The following is a 26,258-nucleotide window of genomic DNA, read 5'->3' as shown; positions in this document are numbered from 1 at the left end:
GGGGAAGGTGCAGAGGCAACGGGAACAGCAACACTGGAGAGGGCAGCTGGGGACAGTAGCCTCACAGTTGTCACATGCCTAATGGTAAGGAAACCCAGTAGTCGTGGTCATCCCAGGGATGCTCTGTGAAGGAGCTCTGGCTTCTCCCTTGTCTCCCCGATCATCTGGACATGTCCTTTTAACAATCCTGCTGAGAACAGAACTCCTAGTGAGCCCAGGAAAGCACAGAAAACCTTTCAGAAAAGAGTTCGGGATGCTTCCTTATGCTTTTTGGTAGAATCACGTTTAAAACAAAAGCAGTTCCTGTGAGTGGATCTGGAGGAAAGAGGGGAATGTTTTACAAAACTCAGAGAAGAAAAGACACAAGAAGTGTCACCCAGCCTCACCCACACTAAGGCCACTGTGCTGGCCAGCGGGCCACCGGTGTCTGGCTTTTCCCTGTGCATCTCGGGCCAGCACCAGTCACCCTTTTTACTCTCTGGCTGGAGTTTACTTTCCCTTTCAACAGAGAACGGTGATATGCAAGTAGTGAGATTTTTCAGTTTGAAGAATCACATTCATACTTTGTATTTCTCCCTAGTATTCTTTTTTTTTTTTAAATATTTATTTTTATTTATTGTGTGTGTGTGTGTGGCCAGCTCAGCCCACCAGGGGGCGGGGCTGGCTGGCATGTGGTGCTGGGGGATTGAACCGCGGTCCCTGTGCTTTGCCAAGCTTGTTCCAAGTAGGTGCTTTAGACCACTGAGCCATCTCTCCAGCCCCTCTCCCTAGTATTCTAACAATCACTGCTTTACAAATTGTAGAGAACAGGAATTGGCCATCAATATACAGTTTCAATATTTTACTTTCTTCTGTATCCCAGCTATTTTCTGACCTAAATATTAAAGATTTATGGACAATTAGACATGATTCTTTCCTTGTAGTTGAAGCTACAGAGGTCCCTCACTCATCACACACCCCCTCAATAAGTGAAAATCAGTAGTGACCTTATATTTTAGTATTTATATATGTATTTAAGGCTTTATAAACCCTTCCCACACTCTTATAAACCTTGCCCACACTTGTAAAAACACCTCTATGTTCTTAGCCATTTTCTAAACTCATAAACCTACATAATTTTAGCAATATCCACATACTTTACAGTGCTGCAAAAGCCCACGATATAGTGAAAAATCTGCAATAAATAATCTAGATGAATATTTTTTGAAAACCCACAAAACAGTGAGTCTGCAAAATTGAATTGAGAAATAGCGAGGGGCTACTGTACTTGGAAAAGAAATCAAAAGATACAAACAAATACAAAGGAAAGACACATTTGAATTATGAGAGAAATGAAATTAACAGAAATTGATTTGTGCACCACTGCTATCTATTGCCGCTTTAGGCATATTTTTCCCCCTAACACTGAGAAAATTCTGCTCCTGTTCATCTCAAAAGGGTCCATAGGCCCCATCTACCATGGAAAGCTTTGAATCAATGCCAACCCAGAGAGGAATGCCGAGGTTTTTTACAAGCACTAATGGCCATGGAGTGTGGAACAGAATTTTGTTCACAATCATACAAAATAGAATGTTGGGTACCATGGGAGAAATCAGAAAAGAAGCAGTTGGAGATAAGGAAGATGGTGATCCAAAGATAGAAAATTCCCATTAGACTTTGAAGAGACCTATTTTGCAATATGGTGACTATAGTTTTCATAAAGGTTCTCACCGTAGGGAAACCTAAGGCTATAAGGTAGTAGATATGTTTTTTAGGTGCGTCAGCCATTCTACAGTGCATACATCTATTAAACTAGCATGTTATAAACTACAAATTTGTATCACTTTTATCTGACCATTGGAAAAAATAAACAAATGAAACACAGAAAAAAATGCAAAATAAAAATAAAAATAAATCACTGGGGGGCCGGGGAGATGGCTCAGTGGAATAAGCGCTTCCCTGGCAAGCGCAAGGACCTGAGTTCAATCCCCGGTTCCACCAAAATATAAATAAATAAAATAAATCACTGGGATTCACCAATCATCCTGACATTTTTCATGGAGCCTGGCTCTTGTGTGGAAATGCAGAAAGTATGCTGAGGCTGAAAACTTTCCTACAGGCTAGAGAGCATTGTCATGCTAATGTGACAGCCCCCAAGCGCATCCTCTCCCAGCACCTTCTCAACTTCCCAAAAGATACCGGAAACTGTGCCATAACCAAAGCCTAGAGATGAAGGGACTGCTAACACTTTGAAACTAGATGCTGGCATGTCCACAACTTTATCATCAGTGACAACAGAAAGACACAAAGCATATTATTTCATAATATCCTCACAGTATAATTAGTCTTGCAGGTTTGCATTGTGCTTGAAATCATTTTGTGAAAAGTATAAACAACTCTACATTTAGATAATGATGTGATGCTACGAGACTATGCAGACCAAGACCACTGATAAATTCTTTAAGATTCAGACATGAAAAAACCAACACCATCTACTTCTGACTCCTGTGTAAGGAGCCTTTGCTCTTTGCTCTGGGTAGCTACACACTTAAATGGTTTGTGCAGTGGTCCTCAACCAACGGATTCACGGTTTTTCTGTGGCACTGACCCACACAGTTCATCTTGCTTCTCTATTAGGAGGAAGACCAGGGTGGGTGCTGGGGCAGGGCACTGTGAACAGAGCAGAGATGGAAGCCACTGCTGAAGGACAGCCACTGGTACAAAGAATCATGAATCTCAGAATTCAGAAAGTTGCTGGAATGCTTCAAGACAAATTGGTTCATTCCTTCAAAATCCTCCTTGTTTAGTAAGCATTAAAAAAAAAAAAGGCAGTAACCTACAAATGCTATGGTCAAAACCTCAGAATCAATATATATTGAATCTTGGATCACAGAAATTTCCAGAAGGCTATTGAAAGAACTTTTAAATATAGAAATGAAGAGCTTTTTCCTCTTCTTTCACAGGATCCATAAGTTAAAGTTTCCTCAGGTTGATTTTCCTTTTAATGTAGTTTAGCATATTATTTTTCCAATACATGCATGCACATTTTACCCACATAAGATTATTATAATCTAGCCGAGTAATTACTGCTGAGATCAGCAAGTTAGTGCCCTTTGTTTGCCAAAGTTTTGTTTTCCCAAGAACCAATCCCACTTTATAAAGATGTGTTTCCAGGATACGTATAATTATGCTGGATATAACATCTGTTGCTTTCCACTTTCAGAGCCTTTCAAAACGAAGATAAGGACATGCTTCTAGGTCTGCTTTGGAGGGAATGGCTGAGGTAGTGAAAACTTAAATACTGAGATGATTTTAAAAATCAGTATTTATCAAATCTAAAAGTTAATTCTATTTCCAAATATAATGAACTCGGTTGAATCTGTTTAGATGTTCTGACAAGATGACATTTTTCAATATCATGACTCAATCATTCTGAAAATTATCTTTCCTGTGATTTTATGTATCTTAGTGAATTATCTTTTTCTGCTGTCTTTCAGAAGTAGATCACCTATCAGCAAAAGGCAATCATTTATGATCAAGGACAGGAGAGAAAATACTGGTGGCCTCTTTTCTGTGTCTCACCCCTTAAGAGTTTCACGGCTTTAGAGCGCAGCATGGGGCTTTAGCTGTAAATGGAGGAGGACCTTCTGATTGTACTGTAAAGAGAGCTGTTCAGACATGAAGCAAGGAGGGCAACACCAGCTTAAGTCCCTTCTCTTCATACCCTTTTAGGGTTGCCCTCAACAACCAGGAAATCCTAAGTACTCTCAAAATACTGTTTCTTGCAAGGTTTACCAGGAAAGTATGGAAAGAAGGGAACATTGTCTTTACTACCAAAATATGAAATGCGTCATCAGTGCAGAGGGAAATCCTGCCCCCAGTACCATTACAGTTATGAGTTTATTGCTTTTTGAAAACTATATAAGAGAGATAAGCAAACCTATGATGATGCTCATGGAATTTAACAAGTTCACTAACTTGAAAGCAGGTACTAGCTGGGCATGGTGGGGCACACCTGTAATCCCAGAACTTGGGAGGCTGAGCCAGGAAGATCGCCTGGAGTTCAAGGGCAGCCTGGTCTACATAATGTGACCCTGTCTCAAAAGACCAAAAGAGGTCTCAGGATAAATCCTGAGGGCATTTCACTGACTTTCTCAGACCCAAAAGCTACAACTCTTGTTGCACAGGTCCTGCTTTACCTTGGTCTTAACCATCCAGCAGAAAAGTATGAAGACGAAATATAGGAAGTAAAGCCATGCTGTTAAGTTGAGCTGTGGGGGACTCAGGTCAGTAATTTCTGACATTGCCAGTTGAACAGAAGACCCAATGCTATTATGGGCTACTGGACTCTTTTAGAATATTTTACTGAGTTTACACACCTATAATATTCAATAACGGAACTTAGAAAAATGGGGTATACAGATGAATGTCCATTTTGTATCTGTGTATTCAAAGTGGTTGGGATAGATATATAGTTGCATTCTGTTAATGAATAGAATGATTTGTTCTAATTGTGTTTGTAAATAGGATCACAAGTCCGCATCTTGTACAGCAATTAACCACTAAGAAGAATATATGCAGTGTATTATTTGTTGAAACTGTACTTCCGATTTGATGTGAAACTGTCCCATTGCTATCTGTTTATCAATAAAACTTTGGGGGAAAAAAAAGACCAAAAGAGAAAAACAAATCTGGAACTGCTGCTATTTCTCCAGATCATATGATTTCACAGATTTAGAGTTGAGAAAATCTATATAAATGAGAAAAAGAAAACCCAACTTTTGAAATCACTTTTCTATGTCTTATCTCACTTGACGGTCTTAATGATTATTTCTTGATGGTTTATATAATTTTTAATACACTGAACACTATACTAAGTTTTTAAAAGCCTCCTCTCATGATTAACAGAAATCTAGGGAAGAGTAAAACCTACTTTCAGGATTGGGAAAGACTAAAGAAATACTGTAGTAAATATACTTATAATGAACTCAACTGTATTTCCCGAAGTTCATACACTAAGATGCTACCTCTTGGGATGATATGTATTTGAAGGCACTGCCTTTAAGGTGGTAACAAATATCATATGATGCCGTAACAGTGGGACCCTAATCTGACAGCCTGGTGTCCTTAGAGGTCATTAGATGTCCATGCAAACACAAAGTCAAGGCCACATGAGGATACAACCAGCAAGCTGGGAAGAGTTCTCAACAGAAACCAGCCTAGGCAGCACATACCCAGGACCTCCAGCCTCCGAAGTATGAGAGAACGACACAAGCAAGCCTATAATATTTTGTCACAACAGTCCTCGCTGGCCCATAAACCACCTTTGCATAACTTGCTTCAGTTTCAGTTCATTCCTTAGCCTGCATGAGGTCTCATCATATGGAGTGATCTACTGGCTTAACCTCACACCAAGGAAAACATGGCAAACAAACACTGATCGTTGCCTTTCCGATCACATCTGGGTTGCAACATTTCCAAATGTGAACACTGAATAACTGTTTTGTTTATTATTAACTAGAATGCTGGAGTTGTATTGGAAAGCCACACACTATTTGGTAGCGATTCATCAGGAGAGTAAGAGACGTGAGACAGTCTAGGGAGAAAGATAAAGACATGGAGAGCTTTGTTTATTATTAAATATTTCTCACATTCCTTCATCACAGCATAAAGCTCTCAAAAGCTCTTGATATTTTCTTCTTGCATTTCCACTGGGTCTTCAGAACTCTTGTGTGAGGGGCTGGGGAGATGGCTCAGTAGAATAAGCGCTTCCCTGGCAAGCACAAGGGCCAGAGTTCAATCTCCAATTCAGAGAGGGAAAAAAAAAAAACAAACCCACCTCTTGTGGGAGAACCAGAACCAGGGGCTGGCAAGATAGCTCAGTGGTCTAAAACGCTTGCTTAGGCAAACTTAGGCAAGTGTGCAGGGACCGCAGATCAATCCCTGGTACCATATGCTGAGCTGCCAACACACACACACACCACACACCACACACACACACACACACACACACACACACACGAACCAGAACCAGGGGCATTTTCAGCTTCAAATCAAGTTCCAAGTTAAGACTAAGTAGAGAAATGGGTTGATTTGATGAAGGACACTAGAGCCCAGAAGTGACCGAGCAGAAGCGGACTTTTAGTCTCCCCACAGTTAGCACACCCAGCTAAGCAACTCCTGACACAGCCTCTTCCCCAGGAGCTCAAAATCTGATTTAAGAGTCTGAAGGGAAGATTTTAAGAAGGCACCTGACAGAGGAAGGCTGAGCTTCAAGCATGGCACCCCGCCCTCCTACCACCCAACCTGATGGGCTCATGCATTATCTAGGAGTCTCACAAAAGCCTCTGCAATATGGAAAGAAAAAGAGAAGAAAAGGGACCTGAAGGAGATGCTTCAAGTTTTTCCTAGAAGTAGCAATGCTGGGTGCTTACATTTTGCTTTTCCCTCTACCCCTTTCAACCCTAATTACTTTTAAACTAAACTATCTTCAGACACTAAAATACCTTTTGGCAAACACATTAACCTGAAATGAGAAACACAGTATTAAACTTAGAATCTTGAGGATAGGATTAAATAAAATTATTTGACTAATGAGCTTTATATTTTGAATAATTTATTGCAAAGATAAATACAGGATGATTTCAAAAGTATGTCTACAGGTCTGTTCCTCTTAAATAATTTTTTTGTCTTTGACGTTCCCAAATCCAAAATACCTGATGTTACTTTATTTCTATATCATCATCCATAAACTGTATGGCATTATTAAAATTCAATGCTTAACAGAACTTTTTAATTTGGAAATATTTGTTATCCTAAATCACTACTAGATTTATTCTCATATATAGGGATCAGAGAAACAAAGGAAAGAAATCCAATTATTTAAAACAGTAATCCCTTAACACTGGGATTTTGTTTTAATTATAAAGAGTGTGTCTTATTAAAAACAAAACAAAGCCTTGTCCTTTAAGGAAAAAAACTTAATGTTTCTCTAGTGAACATACATGCAAGATGTCCTAAAGCATGCTTAAACAAATTACTTTTGCTATTATTCAATTTCCCCTGATATAATTGACTTTTTAAAAAGAGCATCAGTAAACAATTATGGGCCCACCTGTTCAGTGTGTCAAACAAGGCACTACACAACGTTAAAAGAAATGCCCCACTCCTGTGTCAGTGCCTACACAATCCACTAAAACCTAACAGCAAAAATTATGAGGAGTAGTAACAATTACATGAAAACCATTGAATAGCATTTTCTGTTTAAATATGTCTCCAGACATAGCCAGGACCGAAGACCCTTTCCATGAATGTCCTCCCCACCACTGATGCCCTGGGTGGTGAAGGATACTTAGTTCCCTCACTTGGCCCTACTCCAGCTGTAGAGGGAAACTAAACCTCAACTGGGGGGAATTATAGCTCCCTTTGGATCTAACACGCCAGTCCACTTAAATGGTTCAATGTTGGGCCCAGAGGGCTGAGGCAAATGTCTTTTTCTCTGGACAAAGAAAGCCCTAGTTCTCCTATTTCAAGCCTGACTAGGAAGCTACTTAGGTGCCTGGCACAGCCTCGCTTGAGTGTTATCAACTAAGGCTTCCACTGATGCCGTCACCATCCAGGGTAGCGTTTTGGAGCCAAAGTCACTCACACAGCAGAAGCCAAAGCTGAGCCAACAGAGACCCAGCGTCTAAGGTAACTGGCAAAACTCACAGCTCAGTTTCAGCCAGGGGATGGCAAGCAGGGGACAGAAGGTAGTCCTAATGACATAAGCCACCCCAGGGACCGGAGGGGACCAGAGCGGCCAGGGTGACTTGAGTGAGCACAGAGATGTAAATGATGACATGTTTGGAGAGAGCCAAGGATGGTCACAGGAAGACAGGAGCAGAAAATTAAAATCCTCTGTTCTAGGTAATTTAACAACATAAAAATATACTGCAATTAAGGGCTCCACCACTTTCATGTAATTATCTTACTTGGTCTAAGGTTAGTATTAAAATATGGGTAATACAAAATTTCACTGAGAATGTCTTCTAATAAAATAAAGGAAGACAAAAGGACTATTCATTTTGCAGAAGAAAACACAGACAAAAACAATGGTACATTTTTTATTTTAATTTAATTAGCATTCCAGATTCATCTAAATATCATGAATTTACAAAAAAAAATTCTTTTTTTCTTCAGTATTGGTGATTGGACACAGGACCTTTCCACTGAACTATATCTCCCTCCCCCTTTTAATTTTTATTTTGACACCGGCTTTAAATAAATTGCCCAGGCTAGGCTCAAACTTGTAAGTTTCCTGCCTCAGCTGCCCAGATTAGAGTGTGCTAGCTGCCCCAGCTATAATACTTCCTTAGAATAAACAGTTACATTGAAAACATGCAAGGGAAGTCAAGAGTGAAGGAGAAGATGAAGTGTTAGACAATGTAATCCCTGATTTTTGCTGTTCTTGATTGAAAGGAAGACAAAATGGGCACAAGAAAGGACCCCAACTATAATATGATCAATTACTGTTTAGTCTACAAATTTCTCTACCTCCAACAGCAAAGATTTCATAACTTTACAGAAGCTTCCTTTGTTTTCTTTGCTTATTCTTACACACCCGCCAAAGACACTAAGAAAAGATTAGCCACCAGCCCAGATTATGAACCCACTAGAGATACAATACAACTACTACACATTTTCAGTAACTTCAACAAATAATTTCAGGTCCAATAGAAAGCAATCTTAAGCTAAAAATTTTAGATCCTAAAGGAACCATGAAATGAGCACTATTCTAAGATATCAAAGAAGTTGTCATAAAAAAGTATTTTTAATATAACATGTACCATTTCTTTTTGAATTATGCTGCAAAACCACTGCTTCAATATTGTTAATTAACATCAACAGCATGAAATTCAAAAAAGGGACCTAACTTAGTTAAATACTGTAGATTCACATTTTTAAAAGTGACAAGTCAAATTCTAAAAAAGAAACAGTAGATACCAACACAAAACTAGCAGATGTTTCTTGGGGTCATTCGTACAAAAAACATAAGCATATGTTAAAGAAATCTGACACTATCATGGAATCAGTTGGTGTCTAAAATAATAGCAGCGCCTTATGGCAATATGGTAATACCCGTCTCAAATGCACAACACATTATGTTGCAACAGTATGAGGGTGCAAAAGAGCATCAGGAGAGGCCGTAATGACCACTGCTTCCACTGAGGTGACAGAACAGAAGTAGAAGGCTCTGTCCACAACAAAGTATTATTTGGCAGCAAACTGAACATGGTAGATTAAATGTTCAGAGTTCTCATTTAACTGATCTTACTGAGACTGTTGCAAAAGACTAACACTAGCCAAGCAAGTATATCAAAGTTTGGTTAGCTTAGGGTACAAACAAAATTCTGCACCATGACATCAATGGTTTCACGCTGGTCTCTGCTGTCTACTAGTTAAGCAGTAGGAAATGGCTGGATCATTATTCTAATGCAAAGTAGTCCATCGCATAGGAAGTATCATATCACCTTTCTTCTACGGTGATGAGATCTTCTAGGACACCTTCCTGGAACTAGGCACAGCACCAAACGAAGGCAACGGACCCAATATGGATGTGAATTAAATGTTGTTGACTGCAGGTTGTGCAAAAGTCAAAGCCAGAAGGCATTCCACAGTTCTCCATACTGACTGTCAGGACTGATGTTATAAATTTAGGAGTTTAGTGTTCATCTTTTCTATGAAGAAGAACTGGATGCAAGAATGGGCAGGCACCTAAGAATGTACCAAGATGTCAGAAAAATAATGAAGTGCATCCATAAGATACTTGCTTGTTTCCAAGATGTTTCCGGTAACAGTAGGTTTTGTCCTAATGTAAACTAGTCAAACAATAAAATCGACTTTTTTGTGCATTTGTTATAGGATCTCACTCCACAGCTCAGACTCATGGTGACCCTCCTGTCTCAGCCTCCCCAGCACTGGGATTACAGGCATGCACCACCATGCCCTGTCTCAGAGGCTGGATCAGCACACCCTGGGGTGGTGTCAGTGGTGCATGTGGTGCTGGGGATCGAATCTTGGTCCCTGCACTTGCCTACACAGGTGCTTAGTCCTCTGAGCTATCTCACCAGCCATGAAACTGACTTTTAAAGAAAAAGAAAATGTTTCTACTCTATAATAAAAAGTTTACTATAAATATTTAGATATTTAAATATAAATGTGATATGACTTTTAAAATTCAAGATTTTAACAGTAGCAAAGTTTTAACTGTATTATGAAAACTATAACATATCTTCCCTTCGTACTTTCAAAACATGAAAACATACCCAAAATATAAGAAAACCAATACACCCTCACAGCTGTCCAACTGTATTGGCCTTATTCCTCTTGCACAAATGAACACTAAAAAGTGCTTTGAATTATATGTTCATATCATTAAGTAAACTTGGAAATTTAACTTTGGGCAAATGTTATTTGTATCAAACAAAAAACATCAATGTGGAGATTTAAGCAAATAAACTCTAAGTTTAAAATGGCAAAAGCTATTTTCTACAGATAATTGACATATTTACCGATTAGTGTTTCACGGAGCTTTTAACTTTTGTTAGCATCTAAATACTAGGAAAGTGCAAAGACCTTACCTGTTTACCAACATTTCATGAGTAATATTTCCTGAAAATAGAAAGCTTTAAACCGTGCTCATTGTTAAGCAGCTTATGGTCTCATAAGGGGCAGCTCCCATCAGAGCAAAGCCCGAGGCTCACAGAAACCCAGGTCTTAGTCCTGACAGGGCTCAATTTACAGTCCTTCGGGAACAAGCTCTTCAGATTGTGCAGTTCTCAAGGTGTGTCCCTCCTGCTGGGCATTCTGATGGCTGTTGGTACGTTTGGTGCTAAGGCTTGGTGTGATGTGTTTCAAGGAAGAGCTTCCTACAGGGCTGGAGAATTTCGACAGGGTTCCGTACCTTCCCTACCCCCCGACTGAACATCTGAGATCACCACTGCTTCCCCTCTTTTCTTCAAGTGCCCCACTCTTCAAATGCTGCCTAACAACATCCCTGCCCAGCCACCCTCCCCCTCACGATCATGTGAGGTGCGGCTGGCTTTGGGCTCCTCACTGTGAAGTTCACTGATAATCTTGTCTGCCGCCACTCCACGACTGTCTTTCTAAAGCCCCAAGTCACTCACAGTATTTTTTTTTGTAAAACTGCTTGGTTTTTATTAACACTCTTTCTTTTCCCCCTTATTTATCTAACACTCAAGTTGATGCAACTTCCTAGCATGCTGTAAAGGCCTTGCACAAACTGCTGATTATAACAAACCACAGTCCCCCTCCCCAACTTATCCAAATAAGGCAAAGCATGCTCCCCCATGTTTGGTGGTGTTGGATTTTGTTTGTCTGTTTTCAAAACATTTCTGTCAGAACAGTTTGTTTAGCCCTTTCCTGACCTTGTAAACTCCAAATCAGAATACAGGGCTCACCTTCAAATCCACTCTCACAGCTATCAGACCCTAGTGCATAACACCAATGTGCTAAATGTTAGGAAAAAGAAATTAAAAACACAAAATTGTAAGAAAAACATAGAACTGGGCCAGGGAGATAGCTCAGTGGCCCAAGTGCCTGTCTGGCAAGCACAAGGTCCTGGGTTTGATCCCTAGTGCCCCCCCCAAAAAATTCCCCATAATGCCATGCTGAAATTTTACTTTTCTCTGATTTTAAAAAGTTGGACAGTATACTACTTTGAAGAAACTTTCAAGAAACAGATTTCCTTATGCCATGTTGATAGTAGAACAAAGAGCACAATCCTCTTGAGGGAATTATCCTATTGAGCAGAGCTCTATAGATACTTATTCTTTGATTCAGTGATTTCTTTTCTAGGAAGCTATCTCAATAATCACACCCATAGAAAAGAAGGAGACACGGGTCATTCAATTGCTTATCTGCAACATGAGAAATGACTAGAACCACTCGCACTCTTCAACAAGGACTGTAGTGACTGCACCAGTGACTGTAGTGTCTACTGCACACGGGATTACTGTGCAGACCTAAGAGGAAACAAGGACAGTCTAGAGTGCTACAGGGTGATCTGCCAGGTGGATTAACTGGGAAAGACATCGAGATTGGAAAGTGTTGTACGCTGCCATACAGTGAAGAGGGTGGGACAGTGAGAAGAAACACAATTTTTAAATAAATGCTTCTATTTCTAAAATTAAAGAATCAAGTACTTGAAAAACCAAATAACCTTACCTGTTATAGGAAAGAAAGGAAAAGGCCAAAGAGAACATAGGCCAAAGTTATACTGCTCAGAATGCAAGTTAGACTTAGCCAGATGTGTAGGTTTAACTTTGACCCATGTAAGTATTTTACGTAATTATAACGCAAAATTGGATTTTAAGAAAGAAATGCCTAAACATCAAAAACCAAAATGAAACAATTTGGTGTATTAAGCTGAAGATATTTAGCTTCAGGTAAGAATTATTCTGTCTCCTTAAAACAATAATTTGACACTATCTTCCTAGTAGTACATGACAAAAAAAAAAATCACAGATGATCTTGAATGATTTCCAGTAATTATACTGTTAATGGCAGATTTATTGTTATAATTCCATCACGCAGCTTCATATGCAATACAGGATAAAGAAAACAACGAATGTTCCTGTTCTATTTAGGAATCAGGATTTTAAGATCAGGAGAAAGGGCTCAAAGCAAAAAGGGCTTTAGTTCTGAATTCAATTCAAAGTGTCTGCTCAATCCATAATATATTTATTCTTTAAGGCAAAACAATACTGCATGGGCTGGGAAGATCGCTCAGCCGCATAAGCACCTGCCTGGCAAGTGCAAGGTCCCAAGTTCCATTGCTGGTACAGAAAAACAAAACAAAACAAAACAAAACAAAACCACACCAAATCAACAAACAAGCAGACAAACACATTTCCAACCTTTGCTCTCTGAAAAACCTAGGGCCAGGAGCAATTTCTGCAGCAGCAGGCACGTGTAGTTCTCAAACATTGGTTTCTGAATGCCTGTGGGTTGAAATAGTAGTAGTGTCACGGTTGACTCTGGGTGCGAGGCATGAAGTGTTCCCTGGGAGCCTAGATATTTTACCATTCCAGAAAACAAGCCAGCTGTGAGAGCCAGTGGGGGTGGGGGCCAAGCACCCAGCAGCCCAGTCCCAAGGGGTGCCATGTCACTGACTTTCCACATGGACAAATGTGGAAAGCAGTAATAGTACTTACTGCTGGGACCTGAAACAGGGTATTTGTTTAAATCCCTAAATTCATGACAACACTGTACCACGTGGCTTCTGGAGTCCCCCCATTTCTGTATATGTGTATGACTTTTTTCAAATGGTAAGTTCATTGGTACATTTCAGGTATACACAATAATCAAATTCATCACAGGGAAACTGCACCTGTACATGATATATTTTTACTCCTATATTTGTCCCATTTCCCTCCTCTCGTGTCAACCTCTGTTCCCCTCCCTATTTTCAAAGTTTTGTTTCCATTTTATCCTTTTTTTTTTTCTTTTCTCTTCCTTTCTTCCCCCTCTATCCCTTCTTAGTTTCTCTTTCCTTTTGGAAAATTTCTTCCTATTTTGCTATATCTATTGTACATTTTAAGCCTTATGTACTGTTAATTTCTCACACCAGAGAGACAATATGATATTTACACATGGAGTCTGATATATTTCACTTAAGAGTATGGTCTCCAGTTGCATCCATTTACCAAGCAATATATCAAGCTTATCCTTTTTTTTTGAAAATATAATTAGTAAGAGGTTTTTCCCCATAATTTTATTGAGAAATAGCAATGAGACAGTTTCAAATCAAATTAGTAGGACAGTTTCAATAATTAACACATTGCATACTGTCTTCCTAGTGGTTATTTGTACAAGATGCAGACATGATATCTTATTTACAAACACCATCAGAACAAATCCCTCTATTCATTGAATTAAGAGAATGTAGCTGTATATCTATCATAACCATATTGAATACACAGATACAAAATGGTCATTCATCTCTATCCCTTTTGTTTAGTCCTTTCATTTAAATGTTATGGGTGTGTGAACTCAGCAAAATATTCCAAAATAGTCCAGTAGTCCTAGTATTGGGTCTTCCGCATGACAAGCAATGAAGTTGTTGATCTGAGTTCCCCACAGTTCAACATAACAACATGGCTTTACTTCTTATACTTCGGTTTTACACATTTCTGCTGCATAATTAAGACCAAGATAAAGCAAGACCTATGTAATAAGAATTGTAAGCTTATCCTTCTTTATGGTTGAATAGTATTCCATTATATTTAAAAAAAAAAAAAAACTCCACACCTTGCTTATCCATTCCTCAGTTGATGGGCATTTTTGTTGTTTCCAAGATTTGGTTATGACAAATTGTGCTGCTGTAAACATGGATGTACTCATATGCTTGTGACATAATGTTCTTAAATTATTATAGGAAGATAGAAGGGGAATAGATGGGTCAAATGGGACCTCTATTCTTATAGTTTTCTGAGGAATTGCCACATTGATTTCCACAGGGGTTGTACTGTCTACACTCCTTTTTCTCCACTGCCCTGCCAGCATTTTTTTTTTTTTTTATTTTTAAGGAAGGGTCTGCAGGGTGTTCAGCATCTCACTCCTAGATTGGACTCATAGTGATCCACCTGTTTACAGCCTCCCAAGAGCTGGGATTACAGGCACACACCACCATACTCAATCTCAATGCCAGCATTTGTTATTCGTTGATTTCTTGCTAACAGTCATTCTTTCTGGGATAAAATGGAATCTTGGTGCTGCTTTAAGTTCCACCTTTTGAGTGATCACCGATATTGAACATTGTTTATCAATTTATTTTCTATCTACATTTCTTCATTTGAGAAGTATATGTTCCTCTCAGATGCCCATTTTTGGATTGGGTCTTTAAATTTGGGGATGTCTGATTTTTTACAATTCTTCATATATTCTAGATAAAAGTCTTTTGTCTGAGGGATGGTTGGATAAAGTTTTTTCTACTCTGTGGGTTATCTCTTCACTCTATTGGTGATTTCTTTTGTTGTGCAAAAGCTTTATAATAGGATGAGATCCCGGTTTTTTCATTGTTTATATTTTTCCCATGTGGTTGGGCACTTTTGAGGAGAACTTGCCATTCTGCTACAAAGAACAGCAACAGCCTCCAGCCCCTGGCACCTCAAGATCCCAACCCTGTACCCAACCCGGTCAGGGCATGGGTAACACCCATCCCAGGAACATGCAGCTCCTGACCAAACACAGCTGAGGTCTGGCTCTGATCAAGACAAGATATCTAAACTCCAAAAGGTAAGGAGACCATCAGATCTGCACCTTGGCCAAGTCCCTGTGTTCCCCACCCCACTTCACATCTTCCTCACGGGGTGCGGGGGAGATTCTCACATGCGATCAGATCCGAGAGCTATACCCATGGAACCTGCTTCCCCTGATAAACACTTATGGAAAGACACAAGCCAAACAACTGTGGGCTCAAAAGTAATTAAAGTCATAAGGGTAAGCCATCTGTGGGTTAGAAGGTCTAAAAGACATAGCAACCAACTACCATGGAGTCCTGATTTCAATTTTAACTTTATAAAGGGAAACAGAAGAATCCAAATATTTAAGGATACGAAGGATTATAATTAAATTGGGAGAATGGTATTATGATTACATTTTTTAATTCTTATCTCCTAGACATGCTAACATGTTCATAGATGAAATCAGATACCTAATAATGGCTTCCAATAATTCTAAGGAGAGGAGAAAAATGGGAGGGAACAAGCAAAACAAACACTGGGGCATGTTCAATGGCTTCCATGAAATAAATTTGTTAGAAACTCTCAATCATCTCCTGCATTCACTGCATCTACTCAGATAGTGTAAGTGGCCAGAACAATGGAATAATCTATGTCTGGTGAAAGGAACAGAGCCAAAGGCCATAATAAATCAGATGATATTGTTTTCAAGGTTTCTGCTTTTGGTTTAGAGGCCATGCTGTTGCCTTGTTTCCACCTGGGGTACCCAACAGGTTCCTGAAGCCATTCAAGGGATTCTTGCTTGCCTGAGAAAACAGCACAATCTAATGGGTATCATGATCTTTGGTACAGCTTTGGATTCCAGTCACACCCTTAGGACTGCAACCTTGGACAAGTTATTTAACACCCTGGGCTTTAGTGATAAAAATCGTATCTAGGCTACAGAGTCCTATCAGGAGGGAGAAACAAGATAAAACACTCAGCACAGGGCCTGGCAGAGTAAACACAAATATGAGTTCACTATTTTCAGTCAAGCACCAGCACTGTCGTGTAGCAGCAGTGGTAGTTTCCACAACATCCTTTCTGATGAGAATCCTGGAATGCACATAGGAATCCCTTGTGCCAGCTGGTGCAGTATTTTAGACTTATCCCTAGGCTCACCATAAGTCCATAGCACTATGCCAACAATGGGGGAAAAAAAAGAAAAGAAAAGACAAAGCTTCCCATCTTATTTTGTCACATTTGTATGTCTATGTGCTAACTCGCCTGTGTGTCTCTGGATTCAGCTATTACACAAAGGATCCTCAACTTCTGGTTCACGTGCCAAAAGTCAGCACAAGGTTGGATTTCCTGCCACTCCATCTCCCTATTTCTCCTTCACTTTCTTCAGCATGCACTGATCTTGCAAAACATGAGGGCATCTAAAGATGCATAGCTAAGAAGTTCTTTGCTTTGCTTACTACACACACACACACACACACACACACACACACACACAGTTCTTGCCCAGAATATATCACCCCATGTGTGACCCAGTATTTCTGAAATATGGGCAGGAATTTAGTCATAGGGCAGGCCTTAGGTCCATTAGCAAAACCTTGTAGACTTGTTAGTGTATGAAGCACAATCTAATAACCTGTTTAAGAAATAAGCGAAGCATAGTAACATGCAATAAGGCTCCAGTGCATATTTCAAAGCTGACATCACAGACTTGCTGTGAGTTGTATCCGCATTCATTTTAAATGAGGATGAACCACTTTCTCAGATTATAGAGGGCATGTGAATGCCGGGCGCAGGCAATGGCTACCTTCCAGTTCACCCACTTGCTCTGCTCTCAGTATCAACTGCCTTGGCTCTTTTATCCTCTAGCTTTGTCAAGGTTCTATTTCTGCCACTGACTTTAGGATCTCTGCTTCGGACAGTCCCAAGGGGATCCTGACCCTGGCCCAGCCCGCCTGACCATCTGCATGTCCCTTGGCATGTCACTCTCCTGGGGGATACTTCTTTCCACACCACTTCCAGCCCCTCAGATCTCACCAGGGATAGAAAGTGGGGGACAGAAAAAGGTCACAGAAAGACAGATGTCTGAAACAGTACTTGCCTTCATACAGTACCATGTGCCATATTCAGAATTAACCTGTGATCCTCACATATCCAGAGCCAACCTTAGTCTGCAGACTTTCTGGGGCTCAGAGGAGACCAGCCAGGCTGATGACCACCTCATGCATGCTGTTCTTGTAACAGACAAAATGTTTGTCAGATTTCAGCTCAAATGATGGATCATAATGACTGTGAACACCATTGGCAACAAAAGGATTTGTACACACAACTTGAACTTTATGACCAACTGACTAATGTATAAATAATAACACAGGCTTTGTATCCACATATTTTAAAAGAATTTGCCAGGAATTTTCCTGAACTTTTATTTGCTTGTAAATAAACTGTTCAACTTGTATGACTATATTAGTTCTATATATAATTATTTGCAAAAAATAATCTTTCTTTCTATATAGAATTGTAAAACTAAAGCCTAGGAAGAGAGGAACATGCCTTTTTTGTTTGCATCTCTGCAGTAGGAGCTTCCCACAACTGGCAAGTACCTTAACCAGTGCATCACACTCCCTGCTCTAGAAGTTAGAGATTTCACCTCTCCGTGGGTTAGAACTACACTACCTAATGCAGCTGCCACTAACCAAATTCATTAAATATAGCTGGAAGTCCAGTTCTTGAGACCCACTAGCCTTATCTCTTGTGCTTAACAGTCACAGGGAGCTGGTGGCAGTGACGAGGGCTCATTCGGGCACAGAGCACCCCGTTGCCACAGAGTCTACCTAGTGATCGAGGAGTCACTCTGCATCTGCTTTGCTGTGAGGACCCATCTGCCTTATAAAACACTAACCTATCTGAGAGGGTGTCTATGGCAAAAACACAAAAAGCCCTACAGACAGTGCCTGCAGGTACTCTAGACAAACTTGAATCCTCAACACCATCTTTAAACAAAACTCCTTCTAGTCTGACAGGTCTGGACTACACAATTTTTTTCCAAGAATCATTTTCATATTCTCTCGTGTAGGCTGTTGAATCAAAGCATGCTGGCCCAGGGAGTAATTAGCCCTTTAATAATTCACATGAGTAATAGGTCATTTTGGGGGTTAACCCCGCTTCCATTATTTCTGACCACGGGGTCCACTGACAGATGTCTCACTTTGGATCTGTACACAACAGAACACCGGGTATCTGTTTCATGTACATCTGTTCCCCAACAGCTTAGGCAGATTAATACTTAGACTATACCCCGCTTTGCTAAGTCTCACATAATCACTGACTATTGTTGTTTTAAAATTGGTATTTTTTTTTCACATATTTCTATGTTACCTTTCATGCTGCTATGTCTCCAATAAGAAACTCTTTCCAGGCCCTATTTTGAAGCCAAACTTGGCAGATTTTCTAGTCATCACTCTAATTCAGCTAAGCTCAGGGTGGTAACAAGGATTGTTCTTAAGAAAAAATTTCCTATCATGAAATTGTGTAAACTGAGATAAAAAGCATATGAAAAAGTAGTAAAAGTTGTAAGCCACAAGAACTGAAACATTCCTTTGATTTTCTAAATTATTTGAAACGCAATACTAATAGTGGGCAACTACATATAAGCTTTGCTCAGAAGCTTGAAAGATACTTCAGGAAGATGAAATGGAAAAAAGGATGAATGTTGGATTTTTGTCTACCATGAAAAATCTGATTACAACCAGCCCTGACCAACTCTTCCAGGAAATGGTTTCTTCTCCTCTAAAGACAAGAGCTGGGAAGAAATGATTCCCTCAGTGCCCTGAAGCTGAGGAAAAGGATCAAAGGGCCTGCACCTCCCATGTGCTTCTTCTAATGAGAAATTCATTAGCGCTGCAAAATGATTTACAACCCCGCCATAAAGTACAACACCCTACACGCACACCAGAAGCTTGACCCCGCTGAGCACTCAAACCTGACTCAGATTTCTTTCATTTGACAAAATGTCCAGGTTTTCTCTGTAAAATGTAACTTCACAGGTGGTTAGAATAGACAGTACTTAGAGATCACATTATAGAAATCCTTCCCTCTGTGGCTGAATGGAATGCTATGGCGCTAACAGACTTGCCCAGGCCAGCCATACATCTTGCTATTTGCAAGGACCAGCTCTGAAGACCCTGTGTCCATTTCTAAAATGTGCCCTACACCACAGACAGGAACAGATGATAGCCAGGTGTGGGAGGGAGGCTGCAAGTGACCCCATCTCTACTGTTGTCATACTTCACTGTACTGCCCTTCAGGAAATTGTGGCTTTAACTTGGTAAGTGCAGTAATAATCAGCACTGGTTTATAATGAAAACTGAGCATCAGTGATCTCACACAGCAGTGATAAGAACTGCTCACGACGGGCATCGGAAGATCCTAAGTCAGCACAAAAAGGTGTGCAATGCCTGCCGGTCCTTCCATGGCCCTCACTTTAGTGTGACAAGGAAAAGTGAGGGATACACCTTTCCAAAATGAGACTGCATTGTGGACCTACCCAGTCACACAAGACAGTGTGTGTGTCCTGCACTGGGATGGATAGACCTGTTTGTATCTCTGAGTCAATTCAAGATTTCAAAAAAAAACTGATCACTCCGTAAGCACGTATTCCTAGGAGTTTGCCCTCCTTGGTTGAGATTGAAAAGTGTGCAATAGGTAAGCGATGACACTGGAAAGTCTTGAAGGCTGAAGACACCTGGCCCTGCGATGGCACCAGCGCAGTAAGGAATAGGCTCTGCCTGCATCTCCTGGCTGAGCTCCCATCCTGCTCTTCGGTGCCTGGTGGGTCAGCGTGGAATGCTGCTGCCCACAGGGCCCTGCACTCCACCTACCTCCCCTGGGCGTGCCAGGACCTGGACTCAGCTGACCTTTCACAGATGATCTCAAGACCTTCACTTGATGTCGCTTCATTTCTTCAGGGTTTGCCCCCTCTCCTAGGTCACAGACAGCTTGTTTGACAACTACTGGTAGTGACATCAATGAGATCATGTGCAACACCTCAAGTAAAACAGCCGTAATCTGCGATTCTTCTGGAGAAGCCATCAGGCACCACTGCAAGGAACGAAAGGCATTTTCTGAACCTACGATGACTTCTGGTACTCATGGTGGTGGCTGCCATGCCCTGCGCAGGGCCTTCTGGCCTGCAGTCAGGGGAGACGGGACTTCCTGCCAAGCCCCTCACAATGGAGGAGAAGGCCAATGCCTACGCTGCAAATACTGCAACAACACAAAGTTTTTAAAAAACACAGAAGGAGCTAAATATAATGGGGGGGTGGAGTTTTAGTCAACATCTCAGTGTATGAGATTCAATGATGCCTAAAAGGAAAGGAAAGACACTATAATGAATCTTTATTACTTTTAATGAACGTAAACACATGAGCACAAGTGGAGCTAATTCCCAGTAGCTGGAATGGCAAGGAAAAGAGAGTATGTGGAGAACTGTTGTTGTAATCCTTCCTATTGTGGGGTGGTAAAAGATGACAAAATAGGAGAACACATTTTATAAACGGGGACAGGAAGGAGGAGATACTACCCTGCAGGAAAGCAGGAACTGACATTGAGGAGTGTAGCAGCTGAACTACAATACAATAGGCTATGCAGAAGTTCAAGAGGCCTGTAAATCAGCCACAAGTTCTTTTTTGTTCAACAAATACTGGTTATGTGCCTGGCACTCTTCAAGGTGCAGGCAGTAAGCAGAATGGATATTCAGAGTAGCTTCCCTTTCTCCATCTGATCCACTTTCCATCCCCTCCATGCCCAGGAAGCCCCATTCTGAGGATGACATCACATCTTCCCCTCTCCCTTCTGGGTAGCTTTGAGCTGTGGTGTGGGTAGACAAGGTAGCTGGGGTGCCTCAGTTCCCACCTCCCTCCCAAAGTACTGAGAAACCTGCCAAGCTGAGGCAAATGGCACAACTCCTAGTCTATAACCTCTTCCATATAGTCTCTTTAAACTCAGCCTCAGGCCCTTGCTGCTTTATTTCACTATGTGGGGCCTAAGAATGGCACCTGCCCATTATTACAAGTCCCCAGAGTCCCTGCCTATCCTTGCATCCTGCCTATGCTTTTATAACTATAGTAGTTCTCCAAGACCCCCAGCTGATACTGGAAACTCCAGAGCCCTGAACCCTACAAGCTCTGTGAAACCACAACAGTAGATCCAATAACTGAAAAGATGGCTAAGAGATATCCGCAGATTGTATTTACTGCATGGACACATTTGACAAAAGAATGATTTGTGTCCCAATGGCTATTAATGGTGAGAAGGAGCAGGTTGGTGTAAGATTTCACATGACTCAAAATGGTACAAAATATCCTTAGGAATTGTTTTCTTCTGGGACTTTTCATTCAATAGTCTCACGTGTAATGAAGCCATGAAAAGTGAAAACACAGATTGGTGAGAGTGCTACTGTACTGCTTCTTAAAAATACTTCATAGTACCCTAATATGAATGCAGCATTATTTCTGACTAGAACAATAGTAGACAAAAATCCTTGCCCTCTTCAAGTGGGTGGTGGTCAGGTGGACAGACCATAGAAATGAAACAGTACATGAAAAGATAAACGTCATTGAAGAATATGAGCAGTACAAGGAGCCAGAAAGTATACAGAAGGGAATTTTTTAAACAGATGGTTAAATGTTTGACCACATTTTGTTTGGTCACAAGCTCAAATGTGGTAAAGGAATAGGCCAAACAAGAGGTCGCAAAGGCCTGCATTGAGGAATGGTTGGTGGGACAGGCAAGGTAAATTTGACTAATAGCAAACAACAGAAATAGAATTGGTTGTCAAGTAGTAGGACACTGAGGCTGGGGTTATCTTCAGAATCCTCATTTAGATAACATCTTCCATTTGCTTCCTAAATAGTCCTTGATATATTAAGCCAAAAGAGTTACAACTTATTTATTCATGAGGAAATGGATGAGTTCTAGGTCAGAGGTAGAACAGAGACCACAACAGACCAGCACCCATAGTGGGACTTGGGACAAAGAGGAACAATGCGAGCCACACAACTGAGTTACAAGTAAATATAAAAGCAAATAGAGGGAAGGAAGCTTTGTATTTTCTACTAGATATATCCTCAAATCCTCACCCTTGTCTTGAGGCTTGTTTGCCTGTAAAGTACTGTCCTTCTGCCATGTCCTGACAGGTGCCACCAGTCACTGTTCCCAAACAATGACTTTCCATAGTCTGCCTTTATTTTATTCCCTTAGTCTAGAATTTTCCTCCCATTCCCATCACACCTTTAATAGGCTGCTTGGTTTCCCCTCAAAAATTCAAATCCAGTGAGGACCTCAGAACAGGAAATAAAGCCTTTGTGGATACAATTAAGTTAAAGATTTAAAGAGGAGTTTACCCTGGATTTAGGGTGCCTCTTACCTCTACTGAGTGCTATCCCCATAGGAAGGGGAGAGGACACAAAGACACAGAAGGGAAGCCCACCACCCAACCACTAGGGCTGTGCTGGCTCATAAAGAATGCAAGAGACACAGGATGTGCAGGCAAGGGAGAGCTCCCCCAGGCCTCCTGGGGACAGTGGCCTTAGAACTTGGCCTGGTGCATGCGCACATGCTGGGCCAGCGCTCTGCCTCTGGGCTGCACCCCAGCCCCCTACTGACATCTTGATTTCCTCCTTCTGGCTTCCAGAAGGGTGAAAGAATAGGTTTGGGTTTTAATCCACCAAGGTTTCAGTAATTTGATGTCACAACCCCTAGGCAACTAAAACACCATAATCGCTCACAAAGTACAATTCAATTTTTCTAGCCATTTTCTTACAACTCAAAAGGTTTTGCAAATCAAAATTAAAATATTGCTCCTCCATGACAACACTCCTATCAAGACCAGATACCTCTCTCCTACAAACAAATCTTTAAAGGCCTGGTCTATATTTTAAGGATCCTTGTGTCACTTCATAGAAGACATCATCAGTTGCTACTTTTTTGTTTTCACTTTTGGGTATGATAGATCGTATTTGGAGAACTTTGTTATTATTTATTTATTGCCAGGGAAGCACTTATTCTACTGAGCCATCTCCCCGGCCCCAAAATTGATTTTTTTTTTAATTGGGGGTTGTACTCAGGAACTTGTACTTACCAGGCAAGCACCTATTCTACTGAGCTATCTCCCTGGCCCCTCTTTTTGGAGAACTTTAATAGATGGGTCTTTTTTAAAAATGTATTTAGTGAGGCTGGGGAGATGGCTCAGTAGAATAAGCGCTTCCCTCGCAAGAGCAAGGGCCTGAGTTCAATCCCTGGTTTCACCAAAAAAAAAAAAAAAATGTATTTAGTACTTCAAGGTCCCACTACACAGAGCAGACTCATAGTGATCCTCCTGTTTTCAGCCTCTCAAGTGTTGGGATTACAGGCCTGCACCACCACGCCCAGTCTCAATCACCCTGGAGCAGGGGCTAGCATGGCACACCAGGGATCAAACCCAGTTCCTGCGTCTGCCTGAGCAGGTGTTTTAGTCCTCTGAGCTCTCTAGTCGGCAGTTGCTACTGCCTGATGACACATCATTTGGAGCCCTGTGTCTGTCCTCAAAGGTAACATTTCCTTGAAGGTAAAGATGAGGTCATCATTGTACATGTTCACAGCATCTAGCAAAGGGCCTCAGCACTAAGTGCCAAAATATTTGTTAACTAGTGCTAATCAGATTAACCTCTTCATTGATTACAAATAATATGCCAAGCTAAAAAAAAAAAAAATAGTTCTTCTGTTTAAGAAATGCCAAAAGTGCTGCTGCTTTGGAGTCTCCTGCCTGACATTGAAGGCTTCCTGCATGGGCTCTCTTCCTGCAGGGCAGGGTGGCACAGCTGTTTTGCCAAGCCACCCGTGAACTTGCTGCTGAACAGCGAGTCCCTGTGGTTGTGCGCATTGACCCTGCCAGGAAGACCATCCCGTCCCTTAGTTGCAATTTCGACCGCAAGAGCCCCATCAAGTACATTAGCATCTTTGCTTATTACTCAAAATGGAAACTAGATAAAGACCAATGGTTTCTCTTCAGTGAACGCACAAGCCCCGGGTGGTTCACCTACAGCCCTGTGCCCTCCTGAGCACTAGGACTTCGACGTAGTCACCTCACAGTTCCGTTCGTTCCCTGGCCTCCTCTTGACTTTTCCCACCTGCTTCTAGGCTGATTCAACATCAAGGAGCGCTTCTTCCACGGCACACCCTAACACCTCCTGCTCTTTTCCCAGTCTAAGTCAGTGTCTTCTAGTTTCTCCCACAAATAGAACTGCTTCCTCAGGCTCCAGGCTTCGGTGGCCCCGATATTAGAGGCCACACGTGACTCAAATAGCATTATGAAAAAAAAAAAAAATGCTACACTCGCATGATGGGAAAGAAAGCCAAAGAGAAAAATCAAGCAAAAAATTAGTACTCATAGCCTTTACAGTGGCGACGCTGTCAAGATGTTCTAAAATTCTATTACCAGTAGTGCCAATTACACTTATTTCTCCTCACCATTCCATACAAAATAGCATATCTTTTTGCATGTCATGTTTGCTTTTTTGGGGTGTAGCAACACTACAACACCGATCCATGTGGCCTTTCATTATACAATGTGTCATTTTAATTCTATAGTTTTTCAGCTTCATTGTAGACTAAATCAGCTCTCTGGGCTGAAGTCTATTATAAAGTTTTATATCCCATAACTCGAGAGGACTTAAAAGGAATAGAATAATTCTATATCAGTACAGCTTGCTTTTAACACCAAAGGTTCAGGAAAATCCACCTGAAACCCTTTCAATTAAATCCAAGGCAGTGTATGCTTAATTCACCACCAGCGTTGAAACTTTTAAAACAGTGGCGTTTCCTGTTCCATAACAAATAGCACACTGTGTCTTGTTTTCCAACTGAAAAGGTATTTTACCTTTTTTTATATGTATTTTGTGCAGGGTTTCGCTTGGACTTGGAGTGATCCCCCTGTATTCAGCCTCCTGGGACTACAGGCACATGCCACCACACCTGGTCTCTGACCAGCTCAGCAAGGCTGGGGGCGGAGCCCACGCAGCAGGTGCTGTCCATTGAACCCTGGTCCCAGAGCTTGCCTAAGCAGATGCTTAGTCCCCTGCGCTATCTCGCTGGCCAGACACTTTACTTTTCATTTGTAAATTTGTGTTTAGTCTAAGTAGGCATGTACCACATTCCAAAGTTCTCCGCTAAGTTCTCCACTCCACGGACTTGAAACATTTCTATTGTAATATGTGCAACAAGCCAGCACTCCCTTAAGCAAAAATTTAAGTCAATAACAGGCAAATTCAAATAGCCACAGCTCTCATGGAACGTTCCAAAGTCAACATTAAAAAATCAAATGACTGGACTGGGCCCTAAGAAACAGAACGTGGGATTGGGGATATCGAAAGGCCCTGCGGGGCTGGGATTTGTGAGAGCTGGATTCAAGGCCCCTGTGGAGTCTGCAGCGCGCCCTCCAGGGCTGGACGGCAACTCCCGGGCCGCTGAGAGCGAGTGGGCGACTCCGGGCGTCCACCGGCTATCCCTCCCTGGGCTCACACTTCGCTCCCGGGCGGCCTGTTTGGTCCTGGGGTGGCGGAGGAGGAGTCTGGGGCAGGGCAGGAGATGGCAGGGAGAGGGGAGCGCGGGCCGCGTCCCGGGGAGAGGACGACTCACCCGCGGGGCGCTCGGGCCGGATGGGGCGCCACCGCAGGGTGCGCTCGCCCAGCACCACGTCGCAGCCGCCTCCGCTGACCTCGAAGATGCCGCGGAGCAGGGTCCTTTCGGCCGCCGCCTCGGCCTCCGCGGGGGGCTGCAGCCCCGCCGCGGGCGCCTCTTCCTCCCGGCCGCCCTCCAGGGCGCTCACCCGGCTCCCGCGTCTCCCCCGGGGCATGGCTGGGCCTGGGGGTCCCGGGTCCGGGGAGGCCGAAGTGGAGGCCGCAGCCTTCAGGTTACAGCCGCGTCCGGCGCTGCCGGGCAACGCGCGCCCCGCTGGGACCAGGGAAGGGAGGGGAGGGGGAGGGGGATGGGGAGGGG

General features: G+C 41.9%; 1 protein-coding gene across 1 annotated transcript in view; it reads right to left on the bottom strand.

Annotated features, from left to right (window-relative positions):
- Window positions 1–26,115, bottom strand: part of Cerkl (ceramide kinase like) — a 124,441-nt gene extending 98,326 nt beyond the window's left edge. Inside the window, exon 1 of the mRNA XM_004628641.2 lies at window positions 25,899–26,115. Within this exon, the coding sequence (XP_004628698.1) occupies window positions 25,899–26,115 (217 nt within the window). The remainder of the gene's footprint in view (window positions 1–25,898) is intronic.
- Between the last annotated feature and the right edge of the window lie 143 nt (window positions 26,116–26,258).

The sequence above is a fragment of the Octodon degus genome, unplaced genomic scaffold (assembly GCF_000260255.1).
Source record: "Octodon degus isolate 3935 unplaced genomic scaffold, OctDeg1.0 scaffold00025, whole genome shotgun sequence".
NCBI classification, from domain to species: Eukaryota; Metazoa; Chordata; class Mammalia; order Rodentia; family Octodontidae; genus Octodon; species Octodon degus.
This window is presented reverse-complemented; position numbering and strand designations above follow the sequence as displayed.